The 23,036-nt window shown below is 41.8% G+C and overlaps 1 protein-coding gene across 1 annotated transcript; it reads left to right on the forward strand.

Moving 5' to 3' along the window:
- The first annotated feature begins 1,353 nt into the window (after positions 1 to 1,353).
- On the forward strand, positions 1,354 to 22,811 carry myom1b (myomesin 1b). The gene is made up of 36 exons (XM_076080419.1): positions 1,354 to 1,508; positions 3,160 to 3,294; positions 3,427 to 3,601; positions 4,934 to 5,091; positions 5,293 to 5,385; positions 6,477 to 6,565; positions 6,829 to 6,870; positions 8,384 to 8,545; positions 8,830 to 8,991; positions 11,300 to 11,441; positions 11,874 to 12,073; positions 12,375 to 12,428; positions 12,545 to 12,669; positions 12,752 to 12,935; positions 13,029 to 13,203; positions 13,290 to 13,411; positions 17,508 to 17,704; positions 17,798 to 17,924; positions 18,227 to 18,411; positions 18,490 to 18,604; positions 18,683 to 18,839; positions 18,922 to 19,028; positions 19,138 to 19,182; positions 19,268 to 19,404; positions 19,505 to 19,649; positions 19,931 to 19,990; positions 20,220 to 20,287; positions 20,387 to 20,500; positions 20,784 to 20,871; positions 20,960 to 20,998; positions 21,096 to 21,201; positions 21,448 to 21,611; positions 21,812 to 21,848; positions 22,065 to 22,087; positions 22,367 to 22,422; positions 22,551 to 22,811. Exons 1-36 carry the CDS (start codon positions 1,354 to 1,356, stop codon positions 22,809 to 22,811), a joined length of 4,404 nt encoding a protein of 1,467 aa, XP_075936534.1.
- Positions 22,812 to 23,036: the final 225 nt, after the last annotated feature.

The raw sequence follows: 23,036 nt of genomic DNA on the forward strand, positions 1-23,036 counted from the left end.
GCTTTAGATTAGCTAAAGTTAGCAACACTCACGGCTGAGAGTGCTTTGGTAAAAATTCAAAACAAAAGCTGATGGAGAGATTAACCAACGATAATGTAATGTGGGCTAAAAGCCAGCAACATTGTCATGTTTGTGTTATGGACTTAATAAAAAAAGAGATATTCAATTAAATATAAACCACTTAGAAATCTGGGGACCACTGAGTCTCAAGGAAAAGTTGGATTCTGAGGCGCATTTGCACGGTGACATTTATTTGATAATTATAATAATGATCAATAACTCAACTCTTTGACTTAATCCCTTACTTCTGTGTAGCAAAACAAACTAAATTCTAAACAGAAAGACTTGAAAAATATGTTTACATTCACTAATTAATACAGTTCATGCACAGATTATTACATTTGATAGATTTCATACATGTATAAATTGGATAAAGGACACAAGAATTCCTCTAAAAAATTGAAGAATATGGACAAACACTACAAAAGTGAGCCTGTGTTTATTAGACTGTAGTGCTCATCGGCAGAAACCTGCACCCATTAATGTGTTGCCCTATGGGAGTTGACAGGCCCCCCCCCCCCCCCCCCCCCCCACTCTGCTCTCAGCTATATTTATCTCCACCGTCACCATAAAAGGCTGTGACTGCTGCTAGGACACTCTGGCAAGGGCTGATATTATTTTGGTTGTGTAGGAACTGCAGCCCTGTACGCACCTACCTGTGGGTTTGCTGGGATACTGAGATTTAAGCGTGGAATTGGACCATCTTTTTCTTTAAAACTTGGAGTTTGAGGCTTTTTGTCCAGGGTAAGTGACAACAGTTGTGCAGGGATACGACGTGATGAGCCAGGTTGTAGCTGTTGCACTATGTCTGTCTAAGCATGATGAGAAAGTGCCCGAGTGCCTGAATCTTATATACTGTCTTGCTAGCTGATTTTGCAAGTTTGAATTTGCAATTTTATGACGGTTGAAAGTCTTTACCCTGTTGTTTTCTGTGTTCGATCAACAACATAATTTGCATATTTTGGCTAGAATATTTAAATATACTTATATTGGCATCATGGGGATTGCATAACTTCTACTTAAAATTCTTTAGTTTTAGTAAAGTTGATTTTGTTTCCATCCTGAGAGCTGGATTAACTCTCCATGTTCAACTACAAACAACACGTTAAAATGTAATAAATCACAGACAGCTTGTTAAGCCATAAACTGATTTGAACAATAAGTCTATAACTTTTAAAATACCTACAATATATTTTAACAGTCAGTCCACCTGCCACTAACCAGTCACACAGACAACAGATAGGCAGCAAGAAACTCAGAAACTCCAGGCTCGTACCAGGAGCGGCCTGCACCATGTCTGGATCTATACCGTTCTACCAGAAGCACCATCGCCACTATGACCGCAGCTACCGTAGCAAGGAGACGGAGTCTAAACTCAGCCAGTACCAGACCAGCAGCAGATATACTGCTGGCAGCAGCACCTCCGCCACCACCAGCAGGAGCGGGGGGTAAGGAGGAGGAAGAGTGTCATACCTTCATCAATCAATCCACTTCTTTGTCAGTGGGAAGCTCCCCCTTAACACCATCACCCAACCCAACTGATCAAGTTCACTTCCAACAACCTTGTTGTATCACTTCCCTGTCACAGCATTGGGATCATCTTTCTTTGCCCTGCTGCCATATTGACACCAAAGTAACCATCATTCGTTCCTCCGCTTCTCTTTGATCAACCCTCACACACACACCTGAGGGTCTTTGCTCGTTATACTGGTTAAAACCTGCTTTGAATCCCGCATGAAGCTCTTTGCATGAGATGCTGTGTTCGCTTTTTTCTGCATGCTGACAAACTCTTTCCTGTAACACCTATTCCTAGATAACTCAAATTCTTATTTGGAAACAAGTTATTTTTGTCTAGTTTTAAACCCTTTGTTATGTCAGCTGTTATGTAATGGCTGAGTTATGGTATATGGCATAGACTGAAATAGAATCTTGACCTGTGCGTTCCATGTTGGAGGGAAAGTAACAAGTGACAGTTTGGCAATCTGTAAAACCCGGTAGCATTTAAATGTATTATTATGTTTTGGAAACTTATTTGCTTCCCTCTATTCCCAATATAGGAGAGTTGTTCGTTAGCGGTCCTTTTTGTTAACAGGATTTGTGCGTCCCCTGTCGAATGCATTGGTCATGGGTCAAATGAGGTTTTTGTTAGTGTATGTCACTAAATGTCAAAGTTTGGAAAGAAATGCTAAAATAGTAATAGCAGTGTCAAGTAGTTTGGTTTTATAGCTCATTTAACTCTGAGATGATGGGGATTCTTTGTCACTGCTTTTCTTTCTTATTTTAGGAATAAATAAAAAACACCCAGTTTATAGAGATCATATATATTACAGTGCCTGGCAGGTCTTTAAATACAGTGTCCTGGAGAGTGTGAACAGGTCAGAGGGCTTAGGTTTTACTAACACCATTTGATCTTTGCCTTTACACTCTTGTAGCTGGGCAGCCCACCAGTCACCAAATCTGTGCTGAGGAGAGGAGGATTATGTTGTGATGAGGATTTAACAGTCAGTGTGGTTGCAATAATAAATACTGAAGCTCTCGTTTATGTCATGTTTGAATCCATTTTAATTGGTGTTGATGCAGCTCTGACCCTGGAAAGTCAAGAGAGTGTAAGTGGTCAGCTTAAGGGACAGTGAGCCAGATAGATACAGGAAAAACTAGGGCAGTTGCCCTGTCACCTTTCTTGCCCCCATCACCTTATTGGGTTCTTGTTATCTCACACCCTGAGCTCCTACCCCCAACTCTGTGCTGCAGATAGTGTTGCTACGGACAAACTGTATGACAAATATGTATTGTCATCCCTTCCCTCAACTTATCTCAAGAAAGCACATCGAGTGAGATGATTGATAAGACTTTGGGTCTGTTAATGATTGAATTATTGTATCCGTGGTGCTCGGATTGCCCTTTGTTGATTGTGAAAATGTAATTATTGTGGAGGTAAAATAATCCAAACTAAACCACCTTCACTACTACACTACCCATTGAATCTCCATCTACAACACATCCACCCTGATCTTGGCTTTGTCCCCACATGCTGATGTTATGTTTTTAGTTGCTCTGTCTGGCTGGGTGCCAGGCTGATGGTATTTCTATATGTCCCAGACTTAAAGTGACTTCATATTCTGGGCTGGAGGCGAGCAGACTGAGCCCTATACTCAACAGAGTCAAGCCAACTTACTTGGCTGTGGATAGAGAGAACCAAATCTTCGGCTATGTAGTGCCTATCTTCAGGGGCAGGTAATGAACTCTTCCCACCATTTCAAACTGAAACTGAACAAATGTTGTGCAACATCTTAAAAGTTATTCCAGCTTTAATGGTATGCCTTGCTCCCCACATCTTATCCCTGGCTCTGCTCTACAAACTCCTAGTCAAGAGTTTGCTGCAGGATTTTCGGATACAGAGGAGGGAAGGGTGAGGGACACTGCTGCATACATGGCCCGCAGGGATTTGTTCACCAGTGGCCTGGAGATGGAGAGGTCAGAGCAGACCTCCAGGAGGGAGGCAATGCGCGGGTCGGCTGAACGCATCTCTCTGAACAAAAGGGTCAGTGGGGGAATCCATGTAACTCTTTTGGGGGTCATAAAGGCAGCCATCGACCCACAACAACATGGATTACTAACTGATTATCATCTTCACATCACAGAACATCTGTGACATGATTGTCATATCAGTGTCCAGTTTAGAATCTAGTTTTTTTGGTTCAGATGTGTATTCGCAAACCCTTCTCCTTCATGACATCACTGATTGGCTTTTCATACCAATGCCATCATTATAGATCATTTTGAATCAAAATGTCACAGACTGGCTTTTGTTACTTGTGACATCACAGCAGACAATCCCAGTCATGGCGTCTCTTACTGCTGACATCACTGTGTAGAGCATTCTCTTTCAGGAAGTTTTTGTGTTACTTGTGTCATCACAGTAGACGATTGTGTTTCATGACATTACTGAACGTTTCGTGTTGTGTGACATCACAGTCGTAGACCATTCTGCTTCATACCAGTATGTTTTTTGTCACACGTGACAGTATACCATCATGTTTCATGACATCATGGGATGGCTTGTGTTATGTGTGACATCATAGTAGACTATTCTGTTTAATGCCATCATAGAATGTCTAGTTGTTGAATCACAGATTGGCTTTTGTTACTTCTGACATCATCCCAGTAGACCGTCCTCTTTCATAACATCACAAATGATCTTTTTTTTATCGCAGTGGAAAAAAAAAATTAAACGTAATATTGTGCTACATAACACAATTATTTTATCTGCATAGTCAAACTACTGAGAATAAGTAATTGCAGTACTGCTCAGGAACACCTAGTGCCTGTGGTTTAGTGGTCGTTACTACTACTCCGTACACAAGGAAGTTATTAATGTCCCTGGATGATTATGCGAAGCAGTACCCAGCCATTCATTGAGCATCATAAAAGCCACAGTGACACCCTTACTGTATTCATCTGCCTCCACTCTGTCAGACAGCATTACTACTGGCCCAGTAGTAATGGGTGACAAATTCCTCAGGAGATCCTGTTTCTTGAGACACAGAGAAGCAGTGTCCTACTGGTGTTGTCATATTATGTGTTGAGTTACTGGATGAACTATTTCTAGGACATAATGAACAGCACACACTCACACTAATGACATGTCGAGTTTAAAAGAGTAAACATCTTGCATGTTTGAAACAAATAAAGATGTTTGATTGTTGCTGAATTGTATTGCTTTGTTTTCGCTTCAATCATGCATTTTGAATTCCTGGTGAAATCATGTGGATTTTTGAACATTTAAATATTAAATTTGTTTTCCATAGGGTATGGCTGGTAAAAGTACAATTGTCTTCAGTGTTTTAAGGCTTCAGTACTGTTCTGTTTGTAGATCTATGAACACGGGGAACACTTCAAGCGTATGAACGAAGACAGCCTGATGCATATCCCGGAGTTTGTGATTAAACCGCGCTCCCACACCGTGTGGGAGAAGCAGTCTGTGCGGCTGCATTGCACTGTCAGCGGCTGGCCTGACCCACGGGTCGTCTGGTAGGTCACAGAGATACATCACCTATAACATCACCTCAAATCTGTCCTTTCTGTCCCCTCAACATCCTGCTTATTCTTTTGAGCTCTATCTAGTTTCCGTGGCTTTTATCATTTTTCCTCTTGATTCAGTTTCATCGTTTTCAAGTTCTTTCTGTTTCTTCTGGTCTGTTTTCTGTCATGTTTTCTGCCTTCCACTGAAAGGTACAAAAACAATGTGGCAATTGACGCTCTTTCCCATGCTGGAAAGTTTAAACTTGAGAGCAGATACAACATGCACTCGCTGGAGATTAACAGGTAGGTGAAGCTCCTCCTTTCCACAGTCCTGGAATTTGCATATAATTTATCTTATGTCAATTTATTTTTCTTATGTTAGTTTGACTTGTTATCAGCTAGCTATTAGCTCTTCTCTGGGCCCGTTCACTGATTATTTAATATCATTTACCTTAATAGCTGACCATAGACTGTAGAAAAGCATGCGGTAGAAGTAGCCTAGTGCCTCCCTTTGTGTTTCTGGAGCGAAAATGTGAAGTTTAGATTTGGGTTTACTGCTGTCTGCAATCTTTCACTGTGTTCACCGCACCCCAAGATGCCACTAAATCCAACACACTGCACCAACGTTTCATATAAAAATACTCAAAATGTTTTATGTTCTTTTGTTTTTGTCACATTCACTTGAGACACAGAACTTGAAGAAGTGTATTTTTAAATTGCATTGTGTCTTCAAGTGAACAATTCTCCAAAATACAAACACACAGTAGAAGTGAACTGAGTAATTAATTGGAACTGTGTAAATATAACCAGTATAATATTTTTTTATATACTCATACTGCATCTTACTTTAGCTTAATAGCTTCTTCTTTCTGTCATGATTGTACCCACCGGGAAGAACCAAAGCTTCTGTCTTTATGGTAATGTTGATGCCTTTGTCCCTGACTAACTTGCCCAAACACACTGACACGGTTGGACTGTGAGCCAGAGAAGAGCCACACTATTTCCCAGGCAGCCACAGATAACAAAGACCAAGTCTAAACAAAGCGAAGACCATCTGACCAGTTCAACAAGCAGCCAAAACTCACCATGAGGAACATAAGAGATTATATTTATTACATTTTAGTGGAATATGTTGGCTGTATACAGATACTGTATGTACAGAGACCCACGCCACCTGGTGCACATGACATCACCAGTGGTGTCTATTTATTACCAGAGTATTCCTGGCCAGGAGTTATGGAACGCTTTACAGACAGAAGCCCGCATACTTGGTATTATTTACATGGTTGGGAGGGTTGAGGTTGAGGTGGGGGAAGGGCACTGTACACATGAGTCCTTAAGGGAGAGAATGTGCGCGTCATGGATATTGATCACCTGATGCTCTCCTCTTTCAGATGTGATTTTGATGACACGGCGCAGTATCGCGTCTCTGCCATGAACTCCAAGGGAGAGCTGTCTGCCTTTGCCTCCGTCGTTGTCAAGAGTACGTTGCTTTCACCAAACCATCACACCCCGAACAAGCTCCCAAACCTGTTTTGTCTTGATCTCAAAATCACGAAAAACAGTAATTATAGCTCACCATAGATCAATACTATCAGTGTGTAAAGTTTCCAAATATAACGTTTTTTTTTTGCTAATACCTGGTCATTAACTGTAAGAGGTCTAAAAAGTAAGAACCAAATGTACTTTAAGTTACAAGTGTCAATAATTAGAGACCCACTATGTGTTGACATCTATTCTCCATAGGGTTCAAAGGTGAAATTGATGAGTCCTTGCCATCACCCAGACGTAAGTTTGATTTGACCTTGTATTTGTATTTGTTTTTGTCTTTTATTATATGTTGTATTGCAGAATTAAAGTTGCTTTCATTCATTTATGGTCACCAGGGGGCAGAGGAACAAGCTGAAAGACACAGCCTTGACATGTGTACGTCTTTTTAAGATGTTTTGGCTAACGTGTTAGCAAGCAGATGCTAATTTACACATCCAGCAGATGCTGAGCAGCATTAGCATTCATTTTTTTGTTATGTTTCAAGCCATCTGATGAATACAAGTCACAAAGTCAGTCTCCTTAAAGCTCTGTTTTGGTCTCCACCATCTCTTTAGAAAAACCTCTCTCTTCAGCTGCAAGATATTTGATTCTCATCACTAGTTGCTAACTTTGTCTGTCTGCTGTTTGGTGCTGTGCATGTACCGTACAGCTGCTTGCAGCCTTATCCCACAGAAATTCGTGAAATGACCCCAACCTAGGCGACTTAAGAAGTTACATTACAAATGTAATTTGTTTTTACCACAACCATAATCCTTCTGAAACCTAACCAAGTAGTTTTGTTGCCTAAACATTAAATTGTTTCGATGGCCACCGTCACGTAAATGCACTGTTATGAGGTTGTGGTCATTTCACGTCTTTCTGTGTGATCATGTTGTTAATTAGAGACTGTTGTCAGAAAACATTCTCCCTCTGCTGCTGGAAGCAAAGGTAATCAGAGCAGTAGCACTGAACAGCAATATTGTGGCAACAAATCCTATATTATGAACATTGCTAACGGTGGGTTTCGGCTAACTGCTCATACAGGACTGACCTGCAGGGATGTGGTGGGTTGGGGGGCTGTGAAGACGGGTGGGTGCTACTGCACTAACAACCTTTCTGTTTCCTTGATGCTGCGGCGACAATGCAGGTGCCAGTACTGAAGGTAACGGGGTCACTGGATTCTGGTTTGAAAACGTTTCGGTGAACTTGATGTTTCCACTGCATGTCGGTGCATGACCACTCTTGTCTGTGTTGGTATTTAGAGTTCACAGTATTCTCCTTTTAGAGGACGTTATTTAATCCTTCATATATTGTAATTGTTTCAAATGTATGAATTTTCACGATAAAGATCCTAATTGTATTTTCAACTAATTCAGCAACTGAAATCACTGAATATTTACTTGTTTAAAAAAAAAAAAAAAAAGAAGGATTTTCACGTGTCTGTTGTGCTTCACTGTTTATTGCATGATAAACTATTTTGAGCACTTTACTTCCAAAGTCACTCTTTTGGTCTGTATTTGTTGCTGTCATTTTTTCTATACATTTGATGAATGTTCTCTTCTCCACCTTCTTCTGTCTGGCTGAAAAGTTTTGATCGAGTTTTTCGGTGTTTCTGTGGATATGATTATTGATCTGATTTGTCTCTGATGTTCTGTCTCTTTCAGAGTGCAATGTTTTGTTCCTCCCTTTCCACTCGCCATGCGCGTGCAAAGTGTTTGCACAATAATGCCAGTCCAAGCTCTGACTCTGCTATCTCGTGCTCTGTCTGTAGATGGCCCAGTGTCCGAGTATGGCATCAACTTCAAGACTCACATTGTTGATACATTTGGTGTGTCATTTGGAAGAGAGGGTGAGACCATGAGTCTGGGATGTACGGTCATCATTTACCCAGCCCTGGACCGCTACCAGCCACAGATCCAGTGGTACCGAGATGGTAAGAAGATGTGGATTATTGTGGATTAAGCCACTCCAAACCTAATGCCTGCAATCAAATATACTTAAGTGCCCTTAAAAATTGTACATAATTGCAGTACTTAAGTAAATGTACTTAGCTACTTTCTATTACTAGATTTTAAATTGATTATGTATCTGATTTGAATACATCACATGCATTAAAAAGTATGAAATTCATTATTTTCTGTGTCTCTGCTTATTGTTTTATGAAGGACGGTATTTGTGTTGCATGTTACTCAGACGTCCTCCATCTTTTTCTCCCAGATGTTCTGCTGTCTCCCTCTAAATGGAACCACATGTGCTGGAGTGGAGACCGAGCCACGCTGACTTTCACGCACCTCAACAAAGAGGACGAGGGACTCTACACCCTGCGCGTCACCACCAAGTCTGGATATGAAACCTACTCAGCCTACGTCTTTGTCAGAGGTGGGAACACCTTCCCTCACTTGTCATTAAAGTGTTAGCTGCTCACTAGATGATGGATTATATTCTGACTGAGTGCAATTTGGTGCTTTACATAATTAAGAACACTATGAGTGTGTCCTAAATCAGCTGCTACTTGCCTAAATAACAAATCAAGATCTTGCTCCAATGTTGCCTTCAAGCCTGAGACTCCTTCAGAGGACTCAAAGCTCTGACTCTGAGTCATTCGTGGTCATGCTGACCATCGTTCAAACATCAGTAAAGCCTGTTGAAGCACATTTAGAAAATGTCTTATAGCCTTTAGTTCTATAAAATGTTACGTATCTTAGATGTCTCGACACATACATCCTTCTTGCTATCCTTGAAAACACAAGATAAATGCAACGGGATTCTTCCAGCTTTGTTTTTGTCGAGTAAGTCATCAAGGTCAAAGTCACAACAGCCCGTCCCCTGGCACCTGATGATAACACCAGAGCTAATGGTCAAAGTGTCTGAATGTGAGTGACTGGTTTTAAATAGGATACACTCCCTGGCATCTGTTTGGATACAGTGGAAAAAGTGGTCAGTGAAGCTTATCTTTGCTGCCTTCAGAGACAATCTGACCTTTACAGCTTCAGCTTCCAGAAAATAGATCCTGTTGTTGACTTTGGTTACAGCTCAGGGTCGCCATTACATGACATTACATGACATTATATTACATTTATTTAGCTGGTAGTTTTATCCAAAGTAGCTAATTCAAGTGCTACATTTAGAGACAATCAGAGATAGAGTTGTTTTTTTTAAGGGTTAGGGTGCAATCTGAACAGATTCAGTCTTTTTCCGTCTGCGACAGAAGAGGCCCACTTAAGAAGAGGCCAGTCTCCAAAACAAAGCATTATATGAGCCTGGCTGCAGTCGGTCTATTCTCAGAGAGCTCTGCTATGGAATGAGTCTGCCTGTGAGCACTGATAGATAATATCTGCTTCAAGGAGAAACAATAGGCTGCTCAGTTTCCTTACAGCTCTCTTTGAGTGAACACACTCTCTTATAACTATATCTCCTCTTGTTTTATCACTTCTTTACAGATCTCTTATGTTGTTATAAGAGACCAATCACGCGTCACTTTTTAGATTATAGGAAATTTTGCTTCCCTAACATGCCTTCTTTCAGACTAGTGGAAAGAAAACATCCAAAAATACACATTTAGGTGTTTATTTTACTATTTTGTCTATTTGCATCTGTAGTTTTCTCCTAATTCTACAAAGGTTATTAGCATTAGACAATGCCTCATTTGCATATTTAAAGATAGAATTTCACTTGTATTATAAAAATAATTGTCTTAATGAAAGTAATCAACTGGAGAAGTTTCATGCTGGTATCCTTTAGTTAGAAATGTTTAACCTATTAATCTGTAATATCTTCAAAATCTTTGTTTTCTCAAAATTAGTTTTTTCTCCACTTCAGTAGCACCTTCATAAAACAACCTTTTCAATTTCATATCTGTTTATATATCATTGTAGATTTATATAACATTTTATTCCTCAAAACATGGCGAAAATCTTTTTTTTATGGCTGTTGAAAGTACTTTCTGATTTATGGAGTGATGCCTCTTATTTTGAAAAGTCAATTTTTTGAAGTATCATTTTGTTGATGGTTTGTGGTTTATAATACAAGCTGCATTATGTACACATGTACCCAGTTAATACGTGCTCTTAATTAATGATGCAACTCTTAGGTGGCCTGGCTTTACCCCTCATGTTTCTTTAAGAGTCACCTCTCTTATCCCCTTTCACTCCGGGGAGGGCCGTAGCTAATTCTGTCCTCCTGCTGATTGCTCCCGGCTTGTGTTTGACTTGAGGACCAGAAACATTCCTGACATCAAACCCTGCAGCCACATAGTTCAGCAAGAGGCACAGCACACCTTCAAACCACCAGCTACAGTAGAATCAGTTAACTAGAGACAAATCTTTGGCTCAAAGGCACTCAGTACAGTACAGATCAGGAAACAAGAGTCCAAACTGAAGCGGTTGTTGATCCTGTAAGTAGTGAGTAGTGAGGACTCAGCAGCCAATGAGGATATAAAAATATGTTTTCAAAAATTGTGAATCAGCACAACTCCTTGAGCATACCGTCATAAGTGAGCACAAAATATATTAGACTGATTCCAGTAGTATGGGAGATAAGCTGTGGACAGACACAGAGATGCACGCACTCACGCACACATACACATAAATACATAATCTCCTGGTGTAGATAAAAAAAACAAGAGTGTGTAAGACAGAGAGAGGATGCATAACGACAATCCTGATGGTGTTGATACTGTTTGTGTTAGATGCTGAAGCCGAGGTTGAGAGAGCTCCGGGTGCCCCTCTGGATGTGCGCTGCCTGGATGCCAACAAGGATTACATCATTGTCACCTGGAAGCAGCCAGCTGTGGATGGTGGCGACTCCATCTTGGGCTACTTTGTGGACAGGTCAGTGAATACACGGCAGTGGTCATGTGGATAAAACTCCTCAAAGAGTGAAGGGAAAGGGAGAATCACAGTTTTATAGCAATGGTTTGTGACATTTTGCTTTTCTTTGTCGTGACTCTCTGAACACTGTAGTAGGTATTAACACAGTAAGACACACATGAAGCAGCTATATGGTTTCCTTTAGAAACTGCAAAACAAATTGGATGGATACCACAGAAAACAGTACCAAATACAAATAAAAAAGACAATACAGAGTTGATAGAATGCTCTTTAAAAAAGTGAAAATAACAGAGATTAATGAACAAAGATATTCCAAAAATAAGAACTAAGGCAAAATGTCACTGACTGCCCTAAATCCACATGTTCTCCCACGATTAAACATTTAAATAAAAACCTATAATGTGTAATATATAACCTGTAATATGTGTACAGATGTGAGGTTGGAACCACCCACTGGATCCAGTGCAATGACACTCCAGTTAAATTTGCCCGTTTCCCCGTCACCGGCCTGGTGGAGGGCCGCTCCTATATGTTCCGTGTGCGTGCCGTCAACGCGAGTGGCATGAGCCGCCCGTCACGAGTCTCTGAGCCGGTGGGTGCCATGGACCCAGCTGACCGCGCCCGCATGAGAGGTACTGCAGCCTTTACTGTGTGTCTGGTCAGACACAGCCTCCATATTTAAAGAGCTTTATACACTCGGAAAAATAACAAAGTACAATAAGAGTCAGGGATCAGAGATTTTTACAGATTTTTTTAATTGGTCAGGAATGTCTTTTAGAAGTGTTGTTTTCATTACTATTATTTTAGATAAAATTCTGCCAAGAAACACCGTGTTTGAAAATGGACCAAATAAAAAATAGTGAACTTTGGAGCAAAATACAGACATGTTAAATCCTGATTCATAACCTTTCATAATCATCTACTGGCTGTCAGGTACCTCTGCTCCGTGGACCGGCCAAATCATTGTCACAGAGGAGGAGCCTGCAGGTAGAGAATGACATTCTTGATACCGTCATTTATACCAGTTATGTCTACGACACAAATTTTCCTGCTGCACGGGGTGATGTGTTCAGGGGCCTAATTCATTATCTTTTGATCCTCAGAGGGCATTGTTCCTGGCAGACCTCTTGAGCTGCAGGTGACAGAAGCAACCAAGAACTATGTGGTGCTGAGCTGGAATCCACCTGGAGAGAAAGGCCTTGAGGGTGTCATGTACTACGTGGAAAAGGTAACTCATTTAACAGTGTTTTCTCAGGTGTTACCTGTTAAAGGAAAAATCCGCACTAACACCTTGTATCCTTGTTTGTCAGTGTGTCTCGGGCACAGACAGCTGGCAGAGGGTGAACACAGAGATCCCGGTCAAGTCTCCTCGCTTTGCGCTGTTTGATCTCGCCGAGGGGAAAACCTACAGCTTCCGCGTCCGCTGCTGCAACGCTGCCGGTGTCGGCGAGCCATCCGACCCAACTGAGGCCACCACTGTCGGCGACAAGCTTGGTCAGAAAACACGCATACATGCATCATAACAGCAGAACGTCACATTCACAGTTTATGAATGTCCCAAAACATGTCTAACATTCTGGTCCACAGACATCCCATCTGCCCCAAGCAAAGTTGTCCCTATCAGAAACACAGACACATCAGTTGTTGTGGCTTGGGAAGCGTCCAAGGAGGCCAAGGAGTTGGTGGGATACTACATTGAGGGGAGCATTGTGGGTAGCAACGAATGGGAGCCATGCAACAACAAACCTGTGAATGGTACCAGGTAAAATGACTCCTCTTTCTATCTTAAACAAGCTTCATGTAGTCCATTTGTTCTATGTAAACGCGTTGCCTTGTTCACATTTGCAGGTTCATCTGCCATGGTCTGACGACGGGAGAGAAATACATATTCAGGGTGAGGGCAGTGAACGCAGCAGGGCTCAGCCAGTTCTCCCCGGAGTCTGAGCCTGTGGAGGTGAAGGCTGCTATTGGTGAGTAACACTGACGGTTCACATCTCAGTACAAGAAGCTAATGCAGGAGTCAGAGGACACTGAGAAATATAAATCATCCTGTTGTTTGTATATTCAGATATTCAGGCTTAGAGGACGGAACCCACCGCAAAAGCAATCCATTTAATAATGTTTTTAAATATGCTGTTGGTGCTGTAGCTTGTATTTCTGAATTCATTTTGCTGTTAGTTAGACTATAGACGGGGGCGACCGTGGCTCACTGGGTTAAGAGGGTTGTCTGGTAACCGCAGGAATATCATTTTTAACATGATGTCATCTTTTGAGACATGTCTTCAGCTTTGTATACCATCAGCATCTACACCCCCACACGTTCTCCACCATGGTTGCACCCTGTGTCACCCTGTCACGTTATTCTGCACCGGTATGTGCCCCACCTACCCACCACCCATGTCCAGCCACATCCACCCTCCCTCCTCCTCCTCCTCCTTGCACAGCCTGGTCAGGACTTGTAGTCTTCATTTTATGTGGATCAGTGCGATCCAATGCATTGGCTGTTACAAACCAGCCCATTGTCACACACCACCACCACCACCACCACCACCACCCCCCCATTTCACCTTTCCTGGGCAAAAGTCGTGTCGGCATCCCCTCTTGGTGCTAAAGGTAGCGACACACACACCTCTCCCACCCCACCGGTACCCTCAAACTGCACTGAGTTGCTCTGTCTTCACCTCTCTCCTAGCAGCTAACCCGGCAGTGGAATTGTTCTGTTCCATAGTTAACTGAATTTGAATGAGTAGACTATAAATGATTTAGGAAATCTGAGACATTCCTACTGTAGATCTGATTGGGCTATCTGGTTTCAGTCAGACCTGGCAACACTTTACATACACTATAGGGCTGAAATCACTGTATTATTACAGTAATGATATTATAATCACAATATGGCAGAATGTCTGCCAACATCACATAACTTTTTTCGCCTTTTTATCAGAATTAAACCCTTCACACATATAAAACATGATCTCTAAAGACTAATTCTACATTAGGAACATTTAAAGAAAATAATAATGCTCCACATTGAGATACAATCCCAGTGAAAGTCAATATATTATATTTAATTGGAGCACAAACTGTGCAAAACAGACCAATCCTGCTCTTTCTGATCTCCTGCATGTGTTCCCTAAAGTCTCTCTGCATTATTACCAGCATAACTTTCAGCCTTTGGATGTCTCTTACTCACTACCAGCTTTGTTCTGTTCTTTGTTTTCCCTCATGAAACTCACTCACTTAGTACACAATTAGTAAAAATGCAAATGTCTTTCTCTGCAGACAGAAGTATTGGTAATGTTTTCAAGAAACACAATCATTTCCACTTTGTTGAATTACAATAAATGTAACGGGCTGTTATGCTCCGACTACTAATACACTTAATTTACAGTATATTTCAATAACTTGCAGCTACATTTTGTTTCATGTTGAGGAGAAATAGTAAAGAAAGAGCTAAAAACAATTACTTCATATGAATTAGATTATTCAATCACAACACAGTTATTTCATCTTTTGAGTGGATATCTAAGAGGTGATGAACTCCATTGGCATTGTTAGTACAGTGTTTTTTCATAGAGGATTGGTGCAGCGCCTGCACTCTCACAGTCATTGCCTGTTCTACTGTACATGCCTGCACGCTCTCATAATCCAAAATAAAGCCTACTCACCTCCTCACACGGATGTTGGTCATCTTGTCTTCATTTTTCACTCCCTGTCAGATGAAGATATTTTACTGCAATTTGATGTACTGTTTCTGTTTCTGCTCGTCTTCTGTTTGCTTCTCTGGATATTTTGCCTTCTTTTTTTTTTTTTTAAAAGCCTCTTTTGCTTTTCTCTGATAACTCCTGTAGGGGGCGGCATCCCTCATGGTGTGTTGCCGGAGATGGGGCCGGGGGGTAACGCGGGCCAACTAACCGAGCACAGGCCACGCTGGATGGGCACGCATGAAACTGTCCAGTCCCCCCCCGACACTATGCAAAAGCGCAATAAAGCTCAGGCTGACACTGAAGCCAGGCAGGGGGCCGGAGATGCCGACTCTGCCCTCGCACTGCCCGAACCGGCGGAGAGTAAACGCAAGGGTGGCAAGAGAGGCAGTGTGTCCTGGGCCCCTGACCTGGCAAAAGACCTGGTCTCAGAGTCTGTGTCAGACTCAGTTTCTGACTCACTAACTGACATAGTCCCGGCTGCACACTTAAACCCGGTCACCGTGGAGGTTCAGGATCAGGCTGTAGCCACAGACAGTGAGCCTGATGCCCAACAGGCACGTAAGTTCTCTGTAGATGCTTCTGCTAATCGGGAGACAGCGAGGCCCAGGAGAGGGTCTACAGGTGAGCCCCGGTCACAGATGGAAATCTTTCATCTTCAACAAACACGCACATTTAGATCTATGCAGAGTACATTTTCTTCTCAGATCAAAATGTGTGGATATCTCTTCTATCAGTTAGCACCTTAGTTGAGATCAAGCCAGGTGGCGCGATGGTTATCCTTCATCTAAAACAAACACAAAATAAATTAGCATCCATGAAAATATTCCACCCTGACCGTACAAAGTAATAGAATAAAGATTTCTGCAAGGTTCTACTTTTACATTCACATGCTTTTGACATAAACTGATCAATAAACAGTTGGTGAAGTTCTCTGCTGGTATTCTTCTCTTTAAGGTAAGTCACTGTAAAACACCACCGAACTGTAACTCAACACGCTTGTCAATAGTTTTCCTGGCCACCACTTTCACACAACGCCCCCCCCCACCACGACCACCACCACCTCCCCCCCACTGGGTGGCTCAACATCAGTCACCATGCACCTCAGGACCTGCCATCACATTCAGTACCCAGAACCCTTTAACACACACACACACACACAAGTATGTCATGGCAGGAGCCAGCTAATCACACCCTGCACTTCAAAAGTGGGTCATCCAACCAACACAAGAGCAGGACACTTGTGACCTGAGACCTTTTTGGTAGGGCACTGTGTACCCCTTCTCCTCTCGGACACTTTGATCAACTTCTCACCCCTAAAAAGGGGAGAGTATCAAGTTCAAGTGACTATTTGTGTACGACAAATTTACTATCACAATGTTACACGATCCTGCTTTTGGAGAGACCTTTTTGCTCACAGTTACTTCTTCATCCAAGTCCCAGAAATCACTTTGTCCTTTGTTGTGTCATTTCTTACCACCAATTTGATGTAATATATAACTACTTTCCAATTCAGTATAAAAGAAGAGTTTGACATTTTGGGAAAACGATGCTTATTTGCTTTCTTGCAGAGAGTTAGATGAGAAGATTGATATCACTCAATAGTTTTTCCGTGAAAAATGAAGCAAGATTAGCTTAGCTTAGCATAAAGACTCAAAACAGGGGAAAACAGTTAGCCCGGCTCTGTCTGCACATTGACTTCCTGGCCTATCTGGCTTTTACACTTCATGTTTTGTAAGGATTAAACAAACAAGTTACTACGTATTAGTGTGCTTTAGTGGAATACTTTTTTGGACAAAGTCAGGCTAAATCCCCCCCCCCCCCGTTTCCAGTCTTCATGCAAAGCTAAGCTAACCATCTTCTAGCTGTTGCTTCATATTTAGCGCATCGGCATGACAGTGGTATTGATCTTTTCACCTAATTCTAAGAAAGCGAAAAAGTGTATTTCCAAAAAGGTCAAAGTGTTCCTTTAAGCAAATCATAATGCAAAAGCCTGATATAAAAGGTTAAAGGTGCTATTGTGTTGTAGGTTTGACGATATTCTGTTACAGCAGGTATTCGCCTACTATTGTCTTTAAACTTTTACAAAATACAGTGGTGACTTCAGTGATGCTTTGGTATTGGAGGAGAGTAACTTGTAATGCAGCCAATACCTGCTGTAATGTGAAATGCTTTCCGTAATGGGACACTGAAGCTTGTCAGCATCAACAAAGCTACAATACACTTTCAAAGATCAAGGATTATAAATGAATTAGAGCAGCTGGCCGGAGAATTAGGAGTATCACCTCATTGTAGTGCTTCAGTTTCCCATTACATCACCCTGAGGCATTATGGTGTTAATATGTGTTTTCTGTCATCTCAGCCTCCCCTGCTCCACCCTATGGCATCACTGTCCTGGAGTGCGTGTGCGACTCCATGGTGCTGGCCTGGAAACAGCCGAGCTTCATCGGCGGTGCTGACATCACCGGCTATTTCGTGGACTACCGTGAGGTCATTGATGGCGTGCAGGGGAAGTGGCACGAGGCCAACATCAGGGCTATCAGCGATAGGGCTTACAGGGTGAGTCATTAAGTTCAACGACCCAAATACAGGGTTCAGTTGATGTAGATGTTCCATAAATAAGGTTTTATCTTCATGTCCCTTTGTCTCCAGGTGTCTGACCTGAAGGAGAACAAGAAGTACCAGTTCCAGGTGCGTGCAGCCAACATGGCAGGTGTCGGCATCCCTTCGCTGCCCAGTGACACGTTCCTGTGCAAGGAGTGGACCATCGCCGTGCCGGGTTGGTTATTCGACGCACTGGGAGGATGTTTTCATGAACAGAACCCTCTTTGTAGAACATCAACAGAACAAAAAAGCCTCACACTCACAGATTTTTTTGTTATCTGAATGTCCTCTCCTCCTTGAAATATAACCTTTCCTCCTGCTCACGCTGTGATTGGCTGCTCAGGGAACAAGAGAGCAGCATGTTTCCATTTTCTGTGTCCATGATTGTTTATGGATCCCTTTAATATTAGTAAAACATAATCAGACTTACTATTCTGCAGCTTTTAAGCCTGTGTGTGTGTTTGTTTTTTACCACAGGACCTCCTCATGACCTGCAGGTAAGAGAGGTGCGAAGTGACTCTCTGGTGTTGTTGTGGAAACCACCTGTGTACCAGGGCCGCGATCCGGTCAACGGTTTCTACATTGACATCAAGGAAGCGGAAGCACCGGAGCAGGCGTGGAGAGGAGTCAACAACAAGGCTGCAGAGAAGATGTTCATCAAGGTCGCCATCAGCACTTCTTTTTAAATTACGAGTGTGACAGCAGCTGGTGTGATAATCACAATTTCTTTCATTTGGCAGATTAAGGATCTGAAGGAAGGAGAGACGTTTGTGTTCCGAGTGCGCGCTCAGAATCAAGCCGGCGTTGGACAAACCTCCGCCGTGACAGAGCCGGTTGTGGCTCTCACCAAACCAGGTAGAGGAAAAACGTTTGATTGGGATAAACCTGGTGGTGACGAGCTCATTGCTAAAATATACCATCTCTGAATTTCAGGCACCAAGGAGATAAAGGTGGATGTTGATGATGACGGTATCATCTCCATGAACTTTGAGTGCTGCGACATGACGCCCGACTCCAAATTTGTGTGGTCCAAGAATTACGAGGAAATCACAGATCCATCCCGCCTGAATTTGGAGACCAAGGGAAACAAGTGAGAGGACTTTTTAAGTTGAGACTCTTTGATCGACACACCAACACTCAGCGGTCTTACCTCATACGTCTTTTCCCTTCAGATCCAAAGCTGTTTTCAACACTCCTGGGGAGGAGGACATTGGTATATACTCGTGCCTTGTCACCCACACTGATGGTGCTTCATCCAGCTACACTCTCTCTGAAGAAGGTGGGTTACAAAAGCACACGTTTTAAGAAGTAAATGAAATAAAAATGACTTCAGTTTTCTGCTTTTTTTCTTTTTGTATTCATGAATAATTTCCTCATATCTTTGTCAGAGTTGAAGAGGCTGCTGGAGGTCAGCCATGACCACAAATTCCCCAGTGAGTGTATCAGCACGTAATCACAGCTGTTTTATGAACTGGACTGTTCTTCTTTAAGTTGGCTCTCACTCTTTCTTCACTCTAGTTATTCCGCTGAAGTCAGAGTTGGCCGTGGAGCTACTGGAGAAGGGGAAAGTTCGCTTTTGGCTGCAGGCGGACAAGATTACGGCTAACGGCAATGTCGATTACATCTTTAATGACAATGCTCTCTCTCAGGGGGACGTAAGTAACCAACTTCAATTCATGATATATCTCAGAATTATGTGTTTTGAGTTTTATGTAGGGGAGAAAAGTTTTAAAGGTGTTGTTTGTGTTTTTGTAGAAATACAAAATGAACTTTGACAAAAACACCGGCGTGATTGAGATGATCATGGACTCTCTGACTCCGGCAGATGAGGGCACCTTCACCTTCCAGTTGCGTGATGGGAAAGCTACCAACCAGTCCAGCTTGGTGCTGATAGGAGACGGTATGTTCAGTCAAACAGTAAAATCCTGAAGATAATCCAAATCACATCGATGAATATAAAAAAAATGCTTCCCTAAAAATGGGACTAACGATTGAGCCGGTTCTAGGCTCTGATTGGGCAACTTTTTGTCAGTCTAATCTGGCAACACTGATCATAAACTACATTCATGTTATCACATAATTTAACAGCAACGGCAAACAAGTTTCACATGGTTAGATATCACGGTTAGATGAAGTGTTGTTTTAGGCCATAAAATGTTAACTTACTCTTTTTATTTGCAGTGTTCAAGGAGCTGCAGAAGGAATCAGAGTTCCAGATGAAAGAATGGGTCAGAAAGCAAGGTATGGATGGCTGCATACTCAAAACTACTCAATGCAATTAGTTGTGTTGTCTACAACATGTCAGAAAACCAAAATCACATAACGGTATCCCAGAGCCTAAATATCTGTTACAAAGATATAAAGAGAAAAGCTTAAAAATACTCCCACTGGAAAATGTTGAATCGCTGTTGATCTACTTTTGCATTACATGATATCATTTCCGTTTTCATAAGTGCCATGTCTGTTGCAGGTCCTCACTTTATCGAGTATTTGGGCTATGAGTTGACACAAGAGTGCTGCGTTATAATGAAGTGCAAGGTGAGACAGAACTTTGACTGTTTTTTTCCTGCTGCGCTCTTTTAAAGACAAACCGTGAGTGTTGATTTCATCACATCCATCTGTTGCGATGCATTTCAGGTTGGGAACATGAAGAAGGAGACGTCTGCGCTGTGGTACAAAGACGGACACCAGATCAAAGCAGACGAGCATCTGGGCTTCACCGAGGGAGTCCTGAAACTGGAAATTGCTCAGGTAAGAATATGAGAAAGGGGAGAAGTGTGAATTTATGCATTTATATATATATATATATATATATATATATATATATATATATATATATATATGCCAGAGAATGCTTTATTTAATTATTTGTTTGTTTGTTTGTCCTTTGACTTTTTTGCTTTTGCGTCATATACGTGTTTTCTGCAGCGCCCCTCGCAGAAGAAAAAAGCTTGCCTTTTCACATGAATACAAATTATATTCCTTGTTCGTTGTTGTTTTACAACTGAATTTGACGATTCCTGCTCTCTGTCAGATTTCCAAGAAGGACTCTGGTGTGTATGAGGTCGTTCTGCAGGATGACAGAGGAAAAGACACTTCCAAATTGAATTTGACAGATCAAGGTAACCTTTTTAAAGCCACACACTGAGATAACCAATCATGACCGGAGCAAATATATCACTGAGGATGATCCAATCTGTCCCCTTCAAGGTTTCAAAGACTTGATGAATGAAGTTTTCAATTTTATCGGTAAGAAGATGAACATTTTGTCCACACATTAAACATTTTGGTGCATGATTCATTTTAAATTTGCATTTTGATTCCAAAAATCATATTTGAATTGCAGCCAATTCCTCCACTCCGCTGAAGATCACAAGCACAGATGAGGGCATCCGACTCTACACCTTCGTCAACTACTATAACGATTTACTCCAAGTGACGTGGCACTATAAGTACGTTCTGTGTCTGCAAGCATGTGTACATTTCTTATTAAAATCAATCCGTTACAGACACTGTAGCTGAGGCAAAGATCTGTGCATTGTTTAATTACACCTGAGAGTACATTGGACATGGTTCTAGTATTTCCTGTAATTTTGTGCCCTTTTTACAATAGCGAAATATTTCAGTGCTTTGTCCGTCGGTATAGTCTTCCTCATGTTTCTGTGTTTCCACGTCTGTATCGTCTCTCTGACTGACAGGGATTCGGCCATCGCCTTCTCTGACCGTATAAAGAGTGGCGTGGTGGGAGAGCAGCTGTGGCTGCAGATCACAGAGCCCACAGAGAAGGACACGGGCAAATATGCCATTGAGTTCAACGATGGAAAAGGTGGATTGAGGAGGACCGTTGAGCTGTCTGGTCAAGGTGAGACCACCAGCGTATCTTAGCCACAATGGCTGTATAGTACCTGTACTATGGTTTAATGCTGCTTTGTTTTAAATGTGTGGCTTTTAGACATTTTATGACCTCTAATAGACTTCTTGTACTTCTTTTTATAATTCAGATTTCTTGTTTTTTCCTACACTAGCATTCATATTCATATACAACCGTTTTTTGTTTTGCAGCATTTGACGACGCATTTGCAGAATTCAAGCGACTGCAGTAAGTTACTTATTCCTTCGATAACTATCATATTACAATAGCTTCATGTAGCTGCAACCCCAGCATAAAAACACATTGTGTAAATTTAAATCTTTGATTTTAAATCTGTGATCTGAGGAACTATATGAAGACGTTTGCATGAAGATGACTTCTGATTCTCAGCACCTTTCATCTAGTGTGTTGTTCCCTCTTTCTTTCTTTTCTTTACCTCATCAGACATAATGCTATTTCAGAGAGAAGTAAGTGTATTTTGTTTAAAGTGGCTTTGTGGGGGTCTGGATGTGTGGAGCTGTTGAATCTTAAAGAAGAAAGACCTGTCCTTATTTTGTTTAGAATTATCTATAATGTAGTTTCAAATGCTGCTTTTCTCTAAAGTCTTGTAAAATATTTTTTTGATTCCACTGATTTTAGTGGTAATATTCCCGTATACTTAACGTCCAACCTGGTTGTTTACTTTAAATTAGCATCGTAGTACAACTTTTTGATGTAATTATTGAAGTTAACTTTGTTCCTTTCAGGTCGTGCTCGAGTAGCAGGAGGCCTGCCTGATGTGGTCACTATACAGGAGGGCAAGGTAAACTGTTTCAGCTGATATGATGTGGCCAGCGCCTTAGACAGCGCAATGAGAGACCGACTCTACGTGCTTGAACATAATCGTTGTATGGTTTCATGTATGCGTGTTGCATGTTATCTTCTCACCAGGCCCTCAATCTCACCTGCAACATCTCGGGAGACCCTTTGCCAGAGGTCACCTGGCTGAAGAACGACAGGGAGATCACGTCCGACGACCACTGCATCCTCAAGATCGCCTCGGGCAAGTTTGCCAGCTTCACCATCACCGGCGTGAACACGTCGGACTCCGGGAAGTACAGCATCCTGGTGAAGAACAAGTACGGCACAGAGAGCGCGGACTTCACTGTAAGTGTCTTCATCCCTGAAGAGGCGGGCGGCAAGAAAAAATAAAAATGGTCCAAATCTTGTCGTAAATATGTATAAATGGAAGAAAAACCACTGGAAACAGTTAAAGAAAAGAAACAGGCTTGAGGATGTTTTAGATGTTTTGTGTAGAATATGAAATTATCTCTAGAGGTGCTGAATCTGAATGAGAGAAATGCAGAGTGTGGTGAAGAGTTGTGACTTTAAATTATTATCAGCATTTGGTCCAATAAGAACAAATCTAACATCATG

Source organism: Anarhichas minor, unplaced genomic scaffold, assembly GCF_050575085.1.
Source record: "Anarhichas minor isolate MPS153535 unplaced genomic scaffold, ASM5057508v1 ptg000074l, whole genome shotgun sequence".
In the NCBI taxonomy this organism is placed as follows: Eukaryota; Metazoa; Chordata; class Actinopteri; order Perciformes; family Anarhichadidae; genus Anarhichas; species Anarhichas minor.